The sequence below is a fragment of the Chlamydomonas reinhardtii genome, chromosome 17 (genome assembly GCF_000002595.2).
Source record: "Chlamydomonas reinhardtii strain CC-503 cw92 mt+ chromosome 17, whole genome shotgun sequence".
NCBI lineage: Eukaryota > Viridiplantae > Chlorophyta > Chlorophyceae > Chlamydomonadales > Chlamydomonadaceae > Chlamydomonas > Chlamydomonas reinhardtii.
In genome coordinates this window covers 624,073-637,465 of record NC_057020.1, presented here as the reverse complement: position 1 = coordinate 637,465, position 13,393 = coordinate 624,073, and the positions used below count along the sequence as shown (strand labels likewise).

General features: G+C 65.8%; 3 protein-coding genes across 3 annotated transcripts in view; 1 reads left to right on the top strand and 2 right to left on the bottom strand.

Moving 5' to 3' along the window:
- The first annotated feature begins 669 nt into the window (after window positions 1-669).
- Window positions 670-6,065, top strand: CHLRE_17g700300v5 (uncharacterized protein). Its single transcript, XM_043071904.1, has 13 exons — window positions 670-866; window positions 1,030-1,411; window positions 1,559-1,694; window positions 1,981-2,129; window positions 2,286-2,460; window positions 2,729-2,858; window positions 3,079-3,477; window positions 3,791-3,927; window positions 4,222-4,410; window positions 4,548-4,658; window positions 4,823-4,926; window positions 5,138-5,237; window positions 5,380-6,065. Exons 2-13 carry the CDS (start codon window positions 1,163-1,165, stop codon window positions 5,571-5,573), a joined length of 2,073 nt encoding a protein of 690 aa, XP_042914363.1. The 5' UTR covers window positions 670-866; window positions 1,030-1,162; the 3' UTR covers window positions 5,574-6,065.
- A 12-nt stretch (window positions 6,066-6,077) lies between these two features.
- CHLRE_17g700250v5 (uncharacterized protein) lies at window positions 6,078-9,539 on the bottom strand. Its single transcript, XM_043071903.1, has one exon. The coding sequence runs from the start codon at window positions 9,390-9,392 to the stop codon at window positions 6,231-6,233; it is 3,162 nt and encodes a 1,053-aa protein (XP_042914362.1). The 5' UTR covers window positions 9,393-9,539; the 3' UTR covers window positions 6,078-6,230.
- A 52-nt stretch (window positions 9,540-9,591) lies between these two features.
- CHLRE_17g700200v5 (uncharacterized protein) overlaps window positions 9,592-13,393 on the bottom strand; it is a 6,108-nt gene continuing 2,306 nt past the window's right edge. The window contains exons 4-6 of the mRNA XM_043071902.1: window positions 12,516-13,100; window positions 10,919-11,052; window positions 9,592-10,685 (exon numbers count right to left, since the gene is read on the bottom strand). Coding sequence (XP_042914361.1) covers window positions 10,160-10,685; window positions 10,919-11,052; window positions 12,516-13,100 — 1,245 coding nt within the window. The 3' untranslated portion in view covers window positions 9,592-10,159. The remainder of the gene's footprint in view (window positions 10,686-10,918; window positions 11,053-12,515; window positions 13,101-13,393) is intronic.

Here is a 13,393-nt window from a genome sequence, read left to right as displayed (position 1 = left end):
GGAGCGTGAGGAATGCGCGTCAGCAAAACATCGACACAACCTGCCAGCTACCGTCGGTACAGTAACAGCGCGCGAACGACGCACCAATGCCTTGTCCCTTCTCGCTACGCATTTATGTGGGCACGGGTGGGAGCCACACACATCGGGACTACGCTTTCCTGCCCCTTGCCATGTTCCATCACGAGCAAGTAATCCTTTCCGCTCAGCCGCTGAAGGCCGCCCTGCCCTCGCTTCATGTCTTCCTGCCGCAGTTCCGTGGAGCGTCAGCTCTCCCTGGTGCTTTTGCGTGTACCGTTCTCGTGCCTATAGCGTCCGCTCCTGACTCCTGAGGGCTGAGGCCCTGCGCTAGTGTAGCCACGCAAGGGGCCCAGGTCAGGATACGCCACAGGGTGAGGGCGGCGGCGGCGGGCGCGGCCGCGCGGGCAACGGTGGCAGGTGCGGCCGTGCGGGCAACGACGGCGGGCCGGTATATACTCAGGCGGCGCTGCTGTGATGGAGTAGGCAAGATTGGTCAGGGGGCTTAAGTTGGCTGTTGCGCTTCACCTGAACTATCGGTTCGCTGGGCTGGGGAGTTGGGGTGGGGTGGGGTAGGGGCGTGCCGGTGTTGCATGCCAGTCCGCGCCAGTGCACTAGTCCTCAAGATTGACAAAACATACGTAAAGAATAGAATCATTGCCAAGCGTTGGTCGGTTTACAGGACCTGCGGTTCAAGCTCGGCGGCTTGCACCTGGGCTGCACACGCGCGGAGACGACTTAATGTTCTTGTACTTTACTTATTCGGCATATTAAACTGCAACGCGAAAGTGTTGCACCAGCGGACACCACGCGGCGAATCGCCACAGTAATTTCGGGCGCAGAATTGCCGGGTATGTTGTTATGTTGCGCGAGGACTTGTTTCGCGCCTGCTATCACCCTTGCATCACGCGGTGCTCGGGGAGAGTAGCATGGGGCAGGGGCTGCGGCTCTCTCGATGACTTTGGAACGGGTTCGTTCGCAACAAACACGCGGCGTCGCGCACCACCTGCACAGGTGCAGCGTGCTGAGGCGCCCGACGTCAACGCCCACCAACGCCCCCACCAATGCTGTGTTGACATCTCTTATAGAACTCTTCTAACAAAGTGGCGGCAGCCGGCACCGCGAGCGTGACGTCGGCCAGGGCATGATGACGCGCGCGGACGGCGGCCATCCGGCGGCCGCCGACAGCGCCGACGGCGCCAGTGCCGCCAATGGAATTGAAGAGGCCGCAGCGGCGGCGGCTGACGCACTGGCGGGCCTGTCAATAGGCGCCGCTACCAGGGGTGGAGATGGGGCAGCGACGGAGTTGTCAGCTTCCGGCCAGGACCAGGGGCCGCAGGTGCCTGAATCCGGTACTGCTGGCAGCCGAATTGCGGGCAACCCAACAGCGTTGCAGGTGACCGCACACACACATTCACAAACACCCACCATATGGCTCTGGTGAATCATCATGGCTGCACTGCCCCGTCACACCACACCACGCCACGCCACGCCGCACACGCGCTGCCGCCGCCGCCGCCGCCGCCGCCGCTGCTGGGTGCAGGCCCTGCGGGAGCTGGTGGCCTGGCCGGTGCTCTACGCGGCCCAGGGGGCGGCGCTGGGCGTGCGGTGGCCGCGCGGGCTGCTGCTGCACGGCCCGCCCGGCTGCGGCAAGACACTACTGGTGCAGGCAGTGGCGGGTGCGTGCGTGTCGTGCCACAGAACGGTACAAAGGGATGGGGTCGACACCGCATGTGAGCAAGCACAAGGGAAGAAACACTCAGGACTGTGTGGGGGGGGGGCAGGCTGGGTGGAGCTAGAGGTGGTCCTCGCGGCGAAAGCTGCAGGTGCATTGCACATGCAGACATGTCGGCAGAAACCAGCGCTATGCAACCCGACCGTGATCACACATGCACCAAGCCTCTTCCCTTCCACTCACCCGCCCCCTCTACCTCCGCATCCTCCTGCACCTTACCTTGCCCGTAGCCGAGGCGGGTGCGGTGCTGCATGTGGTGACCGCGGCGCGGGTGACGGGCGCCTACACGGGCGAGAGCGAGCGGCGGCTGCGGGAGGTGTTTGCGGCGGCGCAGGCGGACGCGGACGCCGGGCGCGTGGCGGTGGTGTTCCTGGACGAGGTGGGGAGAGGCGGCTGGTGGACAGTATGAGGATAATACCACGGCATCAAGTGCGGTGCGAGTCTGTCCTCGGTCTGAGGCTGAGCTCGGACCTGTGTGTTACGTGTGTGCATATGGCCTTGCACGTGCGTGCATGTCCTTTCACGCGCGGCGCAGGTTGACGCGCTGTGCCCGCGCCGTGACGGCGGCCGCTCCCACGACTCGCGGGTGGTGGCGCAGCTGCTCACGCTGCTGGACGGAGCCGCCACGGGCCGGGCCACTGGGCTGCAGGGGCAGGGGCAGCAGGGGCAGGGGCAGCAGGGGCCGGCGTCGACAAGCGCCCCGCAGAAAGGTGTGCAGGGCTGGATTGGGGGCCGACTATGATACGGTGTGCTATATGGTGATGAGATGGGCAGGGGGTGTTTGTGAGTCCACATGACCACACTGGGTGGACGGCTGGACGCCGTAGCGGGGGGGGGGCAACTTGGCTTAACCTGTCCGCTATGCCGCTGTGACTACCGGAAAAAGTGTGGCACACTCAACACCTTCACATTACCCCAACCGCATACCAACCCATTAATACACATCAACCAACCAGTCAACCGACCAACCGTGCACAGGCCACCTGGTGGTGGTTGGCGCAACCAACCGCCCCAACGCCCTGGATCCCGCGCTGCGCCGCCCCGGGCGGTTGGATCGCGAGGTGCTGGTGGCGCTGCCGGATGCGGCGCAGCGGGCAGACATACTGAGGTGGGGGTGGGTGGGTGGAAGTGGTTGGGTGGGGGATGGTTACGGCGGATGGACATACGTTATGCCCCCTCTCACACACCGTATGCTTTCTAGGTCTCACCACAGCTGCCCCGGCCTCCAAGCCTTGTGCCACTCTGTATTTTGTACACGTCAAGCACGCCACCCCGCTTTTTGCCTCCCGCCTGCCAACCCACCCAACCCCCCGCCTGCAACCCATCAGACTGCACACGCGCGGGCTGCAGCTGGCTGCCGACGTGGACCTGGCTGCAGTAGCAGCCGCCTGCCACGGCTACAGCGGCGCAGACCTGGCTGCGGCCACTCGCGAGGCCGCAATGGCGGCGCTGGCCGAGGTGGCGGCGGCGGCGCTCGGCATCGGCGCCAGCGCCGCCGCCGACAGTAGCGATGCTGCTGCTACTGCCGACGGCGGCGATCCTGTTGGTGCTACTGCTGATGGTGCTGGTGATGGTTCTACAGGGTTTGCCGGGTGGGGAGTGGGAGGTCTGATGTCGGCGGGTCCGCTGCCGGCGCTGGTGGTGCGGGCGGCGCACCTGGCCACGGCGATGAAGAAGGTCCGGCCGTCCATTGTGCGCGGCGCGGAAGTGGACATCGCGCCGGTCAGGTGAGAGTGGCTTTGTGTGTGTGTGTGTGTGTGTGTGTGTGTGTGTGTGTGTGTGTGTGTGTGTGTGTGTGTGTGTGTGTGTGTGTGTGTGTGTGTGCGGCTGTTTGGAGGCTGGCACTGGTGCTCAGACCTGCTAGACCTGCTTTCCCAACGGGATAAAGTGCAGATGATCATTGTACACACACGAATAAATACCATTGCAAATCACATTGGTGTTGGCAGTCTTAAATTACATACCGTGCGCACGCCGACTTTCCACCCACCCAACCAACCAACCAACCAACCCCTCAACCACTCAACCACACACACGCAGCTGGGAGCACGTGGGTGGCCTCGAGGAGGTGAAGCGGCGGCTGCGTCAGGCCGTGGAATGGCCGCTGATGCACGCTGCTGCATTCGAGCGGCTGGGGCTGTCGGCGCCGCGTGGCGTCCTACTGCATGGTCCCCCGGGTGAGAGAGGCCGCCGCAGGGCTCAGGCCGGCACACGCCGGGATTGTACAGGGAGATGCGGGGATGGCGATGTGTTCGCTCCTCTGCTTTTCTTCTCGCGCGTGCACACGCCGTGCTTGTCTCCCTCAGCCCCTCTTGCCCGCCCCTCTAGCGCACTTCCCTCGGCAGGTTCCCTTTCCCTCCCTGTCACCGGTATTGATGCCTCCCTCGGTAGTCCCTCCTAACTCACCTATTGAAGGTATTGCCTCCAAGCCCTGTAATCCACGCCCGCCACGCGCCACCGCCCTCACACAGGCTGCTCCAAGACCACGTTGGCTCGTGCGGCCGCCACAGCCAGCGGCGCCACATTCCTGGCTCTGAGCTGCGCGCAGCTGTTCTGCATGTACGTGGGCGAGGGCGAGGCGGCCCTGCGCGACTGCTTCAAACGCGCGCGGGCGGCGGCGCCCACCATCATCTTTCTCGACGAGCTGGATGCCGTGGCGGGTGCGAGATGGGGTTTTTGTTTCAGGAGTTATGCATGTTCGGTTGAGGTGTTTGGGGGTGGAATGATCATTCACACCGAGAGTGGATCCGGGCGGATCAAGTCACACGCTGCTTCCACGGTCGCGCGCCCGTCGCAGGCCGGCGCGAGGAGGGAGGCGAGGGCGGCGGCGGTGTGGGCGGTCCGGACGCGGGAGTGCGGCTGCTGACCACGCTGCTGACGGAGATGGATGGCATCGAGCTGGCGGCAGGTGGGGGCTGTCAGGGGCCGGTGTGGCGTGTCAGCCGTGTCAAAACACACACGCCATTCCCCCATCTATACCGCCTGCATTTGCTCGGCTCCCCTCCCTCACTCTGATTGAAGTAGAAGTCGGTGACCCGTCCCTGACCCCTGCTGCCCCGCTCCCGCGCGCAGGTGTGTTGGTGCTTGGCGCCACCAACCGGCCCGGCGCGGTGGACCCTGCCCTACTGCGCCCCGGCCGCTTCACCACCCTGCTCTACGTGCCGCCGCCCGACCAGGCACGTCCCGCCACAGCCACGCGCCTCCATGCTTGCCTCTCCCTTCTTGCTTGCTTTCTTGCTTGTGGCGAAAGCTGTGGTACAATGTGCAATGGCGATTGTGTGCCCAGTGCCTTTGCAAAGCTTCACACAGTCACAAAGCTTTCTTGGTCATGTGTCCTCACACACACCACCCACCACTGCTACCCCGCTACATCACTGCCCCCCACAGGAGGGCCGCCGGGCAGCTCTCCAGGTGCACAGCCGCAAACTGCCGCTGGCGCCGGATGTGGACCTGGCGGCGGTGGCGGCGCAGACCCACAACTACACAGGTGGCCTGGCGGATTCACTGCTAGGCTTAAAATGCATCGGATTTCAGTGTTCCCACTTGCATGTATGTGTGTAGGGTGTCAGTGCTTGCGTCCCTGCCCTGTCACGTTTTCACGCCCTGATCCCTGGCCCCTGGCCCTGCAGGCGCGGAGCTGGCGGCTGTGTGTCGCGAGGCGGCCCTGGCGGCGCTGCGTGAGGACCTGCAGGGGGCGGAGCAGGTGGCGGCGCGGCACTTCGCGGCGGCAGTGGCGGCGGTGCGGCCGGCGCTGAGTGCGGCAGAGCTGGACACGTATGCGGCCTGGGGCCGAGGCGGCGGCGGCGGCGTGGCGGCGGCTTGAGGGGGAGATGGTGGGCCATGGAGCCCGTTGGTCGCGAACAGAGCTGTGAGCTTGTGTTTCCAGGCAGGTTTAAGAATACCGGATGGTGGACAAATGAGCGCGGTCAAGCGCGGCGTGATCGTAGCGGTGGGGTTGGGAGGAGGTGCGGCTCACGGAATACATCGCTTGATTTGGCTGAATGCAATGCGGCTGGACCATTCCTGTTTGGGGGTGCCATGCCTGGTAATGCCCGGTTCAGCTGACATGCCCATTAAGCTGTGTGGGGCGTGGCGCTGCTTGCCGCTGCGATGGGCGCTGCAGCCCGGATATGTAAGGCCGTCGTGTGACTCGCGTTTGAGGCGTTTGCCGTCGTGTGACTCGCGTTTGAGGCGCCTGCCGCTTGGGTAGGACTGGCAGACTTCGCAATGGATTGCTTCATTCTGACATAGCATTGCCACGTCTCCAAAGCCTGCCTCTGATGGCTATGTGGCCCATTCAAACGACCGGAAACCTGTGCAAAGGCTCACACTGGTATCCCCATCTCGCAGCTCCTACCCTTCGATACACACTCACTCGTGTAGTTCTGCTCTTACCACAAGCCGTCACGCAAAGCCTCAAACCCCACCGCATTCCAAGCTAAAACTGAACGCGCCGCGTCCCGCACACGTCCAGACCTCTTCACTCATCATCCTCCCCATCCGACTCCTCTCCGCTTAGCCCGCTCCCGCTCCCGCTCTCTCCCTCGCCCATCTCCATCTCCTCGTCGCTCTCCTCCTCCGCCTCCTCATCCCCATACTCCTCCGCCTCCTCTGAACTCTCCCAGCTCTCCCACAGCCCGTCTGCCTCCTCACCCCCCACCCCACCGCCACCCACCGCCTCCGACCGGGCCTCCTCAATCGCCTCCCGCACCGCCGGCGCCACGGCCCCCCACCGGAAGCCACACAGCTGCACAGTGCTACTGCCATCCGCACCAGCCGCGCTGGAAGCGGCTGCAGCAGTGCTTTTACTGCCGCGCTCACGCGCGGCCTTGCAGGCGTAATGCAGCTCCGCGTGCGCCGCTGCTACAGCCGCCCGCACCTCCGCCACGCCCTCTGCTACAGCCGCCGCCGGCTGCCGGCCGCTGGCGTGCGCCAGCACCTGCACCACCTTGCGCCCGCCCAGCAGCCGCACCCGCCGCTCCTCCGGCACCCGCAGCCGGCGGGCGCCCGCCAGCGCGCCCACCGCCGTGCGCATCGCCGCCAGCACGCCACGCCCCAGCACCGCCTGACCCCACGTCAGCGTCGCTTCGCCCCCAGCCCCCTCCTTGCCCTCCTTCTGCTGTTGCTGTTGCTCGCGCTCCTGGCGGCAGCGCACCTCGATGCCAGCCATGAGCTCAACCACTCGCCCCACGTCGCCGCGTGACGCCGCCAGCTGCAGCGCCCGAGCCACCCAGTACGAGCTGGCAGGCATGCCGTCTGCCGCCGCCGCCTCCTCCTCCTCCTCCTTCTCCTTCTCCTTGTCGCCTTCCTCGCGTTCCTCGCCCGCGTCGTCGTCGTCGTCGTCGCCGGCACGCCCCGCCATGATGTCGCCCGCCGACGCGCCGTCGCCCGAGACCACGTGACACAACAGCTTCAGGTTGGGGTTGCTCGCAATCATCTCGGCAACACTGCTCCCGCTCCCGCTGCCGCCAGCGGCCTCCGCGCCGCGCCGCCTCTTCTTGCCCTCCCCATCCGAAGCGTCATCGTCGCTGCCGCCGCCATCACCGCCGCCGGCGCCGCCGCCAGTCACTTGCATGATCTGATCCATCATGACCTGACACAGCAGCCGGCCAACCAGCATGTCAACCAGCCGCCAGCAGCCGCTGGCGGCGCCGCCGCCGCCGCGCCGCGCCGCCACCTGCACCGCCTGCACCACCTCCCCCGGCCGCGGCCGTGCCTCCTCAGGAAGTGCCCGCCCGCGCTGCTTCTCCTTCTCCTCCTCCTCCTCCTCCTCGGGCTCCTCATCCTCATCCTCATCCAAATCCCGCTCCTCGTCATCGCCATCTCCGGTGAGGAGGAACAGACACGCGGCGGCGTTGCCCACATGCGCCGCCGCTAGCAGCACATGCACGCCGTCCGCCGGCTCCACCTCTACCCCCGCCGCCAACGCCGCCGCTTCTGCCGTATCCGTCTTGCGCTTCTTCGCCGCAGGTGCGGCGGCAGCAGCCGCCTGGGGCGCCGCAGCAGGGCTCTGCAGCAGCGGCACCTCAGCCCAACTCAGCTCCGTCGACGCCGCCGCGATGGCGGCGGCGGCCGCCGCCGCCGCCGGTCCCTCCTTGCCGCCGCCTGCCTCTCGCAGTCCTGCCAGCGCTGCCACTGAGGCCACGTCCGAGGCCCACGGCTCCGCGCCTTTACCCGCCGCCGCCTCAAGAGGCTGGGTGTCCCCTGCTGCCGTGCCACCGCCAGCACCACCGCCCGCAGCCGCCACACGGACCAGCTCATCGCCGGGAAGAGCCGCCAGTGCCGCCGCCGCGCCCGGCCGCGCTTGCAGCTCCCGCAGTTGCGCCGGGCTCAGCCGCACGCGCGCGCCGCCCGCCGCCACCAGCGCCTTGTAGGTGGCAAACTGCGGCGACAGCGCCGCGTCCTCCGGCATCTCCCCATCCTCCCCAGGACCCTGGTCCTCCTCGTCCCCATCCTCGGCGCCGCCGCCGGCCGCAGCCTTGGCGGCGGAGTCGTCGTCGATGCCGCCGCGCATCCCGAGCGGCTGTCCCGCGCCGGCGCCGCCGCACACAAGCTCCCACAGAAGCGCGGTGGCGGCGCCTGCTACAGCCTCCTCGCCGTCGCCGCCGCCGGCTGCTACAGCCCCGTGCGCCGTCGCCGCCAGCGCGCGGACCGCCTCCGGCTGTAGCGCCTGTGCCGCCGCCGCCAGCGCGCTCAGGATCAGCTCCGGCCCCACCTGCGACAGCTGGCCGCGCTCCCGGGCGACTGCGACCAACAGCTGAACCGCCTGCGCCACCCGGTCCTGCTGCAGCCGCCGCCAACGCAGCGCCGCCGCCGCCGGCGCCACCCCGCCGGCAGCGCCGCTGGCAGCGGCACTGCTACAGCCAGTGCTGCCGGTTGCTACAGCCATCAGGTCGCGGGCAATGTCGACGGCGTCGGCCGGCGCCCCGCACTCGTCAAGCAGCAGTCGGTAGGCGTCGCGGCGGCCGCACAGCACCGCCGCCCGCAGCGCCGCCGCCAGCTGCTCCTGCGACGGCTTGGTCGCCGCTGCTGCTACGGCCTTGCGCAGCACACCCAGGTGTCCCAGCCGCGCCGCGCCGCAGAACCAAGGCTCATCCTCGCCGCCGCCTTCCTCCTCCTGCGGCCCCTGTGACTCCGACTTATCCTTGGCACCACCCTTCCCCTTGGCGGCAGCCTTGCCCTTGACGGCGGCCTTGCCACCGCTGGCCCCTCCATCGGCGCGGGTCAGTATCATGGACGCCAGGCCCTCCGCCGCCTCGGCGTCCTCGTCATCAGAGCTGTAGTCGAGCACTGGGCCGTACATCGCGCCAAGCAGCTGCTCCGGGCCGACGTTGGCGGCCTCCAGCATTTTGAGGGCCAGCTCTGGCACCAGTCGGGCTCTGAGGAACGCGTCTTCCATGTTGTCGCTCAGCCCGAGCAGCACGCGTTGCGCAGCAGGCTGGAGACCCGCGACGACACGGGCCATTGTGTCGACGGGCACCGCATCGAGCGCGCTCACGAGCTTCTTGTGTGCGCTGTCGTTGCCGCCCTCCTTCTTAATCGAATCAAGTAGGCGGTTGCAGGCCGCAGCAGCTGGCTTCAGGCCCTCGGCAGAGAGACTCTTCGCAATCTCCCTGAACAAGGCGGGTACCTCTGGCACCATCTCGCCGGCGTCGCCAAGCTGGCTCTAGAGCTCGAGAGAAGACTGCAGGCTTATGTTATGCTTGCTGCTCGCAAAGCCCTGGGAGCCCTTAAGTGGGGCAAGGGCGTTCTAGACTTCGGCTGACGGTTGCATGTGCGGCGGCGTTGCTCCGCGTCTGCTGCGCGACAGGCAATGTTGAATGTCTTGAGTGTGACGGCCTTAATATGTGTGCATACAATAATTCACATCGAGCGAAATTGTTCTGTACGTCCATGCCACCTGCCCCTCCCTCGCCCTCGTCCAGTGTCTCCGATCCCCCGCTCCAGCCGTGTAGCCCCCTGAGCCAGCACCGTCAAACTTTGTACCTCAATGCTGCGTTCACGACTCAATGCCTTGCCATTCGGGCCAGGGATACCCCTGCTAGATGCAGGACCTAGCAGCAAGTAACCTGCCTCTGCCCAACACGCGTACGCCGCGCATCCCTATCCAAGCAGGCCACCCTAGGCCGCCGCTGCCCTCCCTGGCTCACCGGTAACACCAGCAGCTCTTGCAGCTCCAGCAACTGCAACAACGGCTCACTGCCTCAATTTCTAATTTCTGTAGCTCAGTTTGTAGCTGCTCTGCAATGTCGCTTCATCCTGTACATGTCCATGCCTTCACGCACAGTCGCACACACGCACAGTCGGCGCCCAGCCCATAATACACACGCAAACCGCACACGCACACTGCGCACACCGTCGTCACTCACATACAGTCCAACACCCACAGCCACCCGCTAGCTACCAGCATCAGTCAGCATTGCCGGCTCCCTGCAATCGCGGCAGCAGGGACTGCAGCCGCGTCATGCCGCTCGACCCCGCAGCACCCGCCAGCGCCGCAAACAACCGGTCCCCGCCCTCCGGCTTCCCCCCCGCCGCGCCGCCACCCGCCGACGCCCCCGCACCCCCACCCCCACCTCCTCCTCCACCTCCTCCTCCCGCCAGCCCTCCACCCACACTGCTCGTTGACGTTCCCGATGTTGCCGCGCCCATGCCGCCGCCAATCGTGCCCGTGGAGGCCTGCGCGCCCGGCGGCCCGCCGCCGCCGCCACCGCCGCCAGGCGCCGCCGGGCTGAACCCCAACAACGGTCCGTACAGGATGTAGCGTTTTAGGATTGCTAGCGAGTTGAACTGCTCGTCCGCCGCCAGGCCGATGGATTCCGGCGCCACCACGCCCCGCGGCACGGAGCGGCGGTCGCGGTAGGAGCGGTCTGCGGGGAGCAGCCCCACGGACTCGGCACCCTGCGCGTCCGTGCGCAGGTTGGCTAGATTGTCCCTGCGCAAGCAGGTGCGCAGTGGGGTTGGGTGGGTGGGTGGGCGGTTGCGGGTTCGGCGTGCTTGTGATGCTGCCCGTATCGGGGCTCATCAAAGGATGTCTGCCCCGTGCCCCGTGCCCCCTGCCTGGATATGGCCAAAACAACCCACCCCGCCCCCCACAACCTCCAACAAAGCATCAGCCCCGTGGCCCCCTCCTGAGCCCTCCAGCTCCTCCTCCACCTCCTCGCTCACTTGATGCTGGCGACGTCCACGCCGCGCGCTGCCGCAATGGACTTGAAGGCCCGGCTGATCTTGGTGCGGGGCGAGGCGGCCTGCCCCTGGGCCAGGCTGTCAAACATCTGCCGCCGCTCCAGCGGGTCCTTGACCTGAGGGGGAGCGCAGGTGTGTGTGTGTGTGTGTGTGTGTGTGTGTGCGGGGGGGGGGGGTTACACGCATTAAGTTTACGAAGTGAAGTCGTAGCCAGGGGGGGGCGGTGCAAAGATTATTACAGAGAAGTGTAGCGAAATAGACAGCAGGCGTTCCTTTTTTAACACACACGCCAGACGCGTTTGTGGCTGCCCTTAGGCATTGTCTGCCCTGGCGTCGAGAGCTGGTTAGGTTGCGGTTGAGGTCGTGCAGGCTGCCGGGTCGTAGGACTCAGCCCCGCAGCCACTGTGGTCGTGCTTTCGCGTGCTGTCGCGTGCTGCGTGTTTTGTTATGTTTGCTGTTTTTTGTCTGCCCGCCTGGTTTTTTAAGAGGTAGCTCGCCCGCTGGGTCTGAGGTTGTTACACCGGTAGTAATTCCGCAAGGATTACTGGCGCGGTGAAGGGTCGGAGTGCGTTGCCCTGTGGACTCCCGAGCTGTTTGCGCTCTGCCGGGGAAACGCCAGGTCACGGCAGCCCTCGATTGAGAGCCCTGTCGTTGGTTATACCAGATACACGATTCACGTGATCTGGCAGAATAACCGTGGAAACCGTAGTCACACACACACACACACACACACACACACACACAAACACACACACACACACACACACACAGCTACATACCAGGGCTCCATAACCGCCGCCCGCCACGGACGCCCATGCAGCCTAGCGATATTTATCTCTTCGTTGCCTCTGACTCGCCCCCCCTTTTTCCGGGCATTCGTATAGTTAGTGGATGGGATGCGTGTTAGGTCGCTAGGTAGCATGCCTGTTGCACGCCGCCCCTCTTCACCGTTGCCATTTTGCATGCCCGTGACACTTCTGTGCTGCCGCCCTATGCTTTTACTTCTCTCTCTCGCTTATAGGTAAGAATGGCTATGGACTGTGGACGAGACGTCGGGGATTAGGCGTGCCCGGTAAACGTTGTAGCGCGTCGCCGACGCGGAGCATGGCAGCGCATGCGGGCGCACCTCGGAGACGAGGCTGAATGCCAAACGCCCGGGTAGGGGGTTCCAGGCAACGTATGCGGGTGAGTATACTCAAGGTGACAACTGGGGCAACATCGACAAACGCGGAGCTCGGTAACCGGCGTCGGTATTTGTTGGTAACTGCGCGCGCGTGTATGGCGGAATTTTGTTCCGTTTGATTCTTTGTTTAACACACACACACACATACAGACACACACACACATACACACGACGCGGAGCTAGGAATCGTAGGAGTGCCTGGGCCTCACGGTACCGTGAGCACATGCATGGGTTTGCACCCTTGAGAGCGTGTGGACACTAATCCCCCCTCGAGGTTAGAGTAGCGGGGGTTGCGCGATTTCCGGTTGGTAAGACCGGCGGCTCACCGCAGCGGGTATGCGAGGTAACTTCAGGTAACATCTCACTCTAACTCTCACAGGTCTCGCGCGGCCTCACCTTGGCGCGGGCGACGATGGGCGAGGATATGTACTGGCTGATCAGCGGGCTGTTGGTGACCGACGCCACCTGCACCGCCAGCGAGGGCGGCTTGGCGTACAGCGACGTGAGCATCTTGGCGTTCAGCGCGCGGTTGCTGGTCTCGTGCTTGAGCGCGTACAGCTCCTTGACGCCCAGAGTGTCCACCGAGCGAGGCGCCGCGTACTTGCGCTGGTTGGTGTTGAAGTGCCGAGACCGGAACAGGCCGCCGATCTCGCCCTCAATTTCAGAGCGGCGGCTTGCTGCCAACTCCGCGGCGTTGGTGGCGGCGCTATTGTCGGCGCCTCCGGCGCCGGCTGCCGCCGCCGCTGCTGCAGCTGCGGCGGCGGCGGCTGCAGGCGGCGCCTGCTGGCCCGCGGGGCCGGCGGGCGGGGGCAGGAACCCCGTCATCTTGGGGGAGCAGAAGGCGTCACAGAGGATGCTGACCAGGGTTTCGTAGAGGCTCTCAAAGAACATCTTGTCCTGCTGGGGCTTGTCGTACGTCGAGTACTTGAGGATGATCTGGGAGTAGATGGGGCTCAGCTCCAGCCGCTGCTGCTCCATCTCCTGTGGGTGGACGTTGACGCGGGGCAGGGAGTGCCAGCAAAGCACAAGAGAACTAAAACACATGCAGGATAGTGCGCGTGTCGTCCCCTGCCCTCCCCTGCCCTCCCCTGCCATGCCCTGCCCTCCCCTGCCCCTCCCCTGCCCCTCCCCTGCCCCTCCCCTGCCCCTCCCCTGCCCCTCCCCTGCCCCTCCCCTGCCCCTCCCCTGCCCCTCTCCTGCCCCTCCCCTGCCCCTCCCCCCCTCTCCTCCCCTGCCCTCCCCTCCCCTCCCCTCTCCTCCCCTGCCCTCCCCCC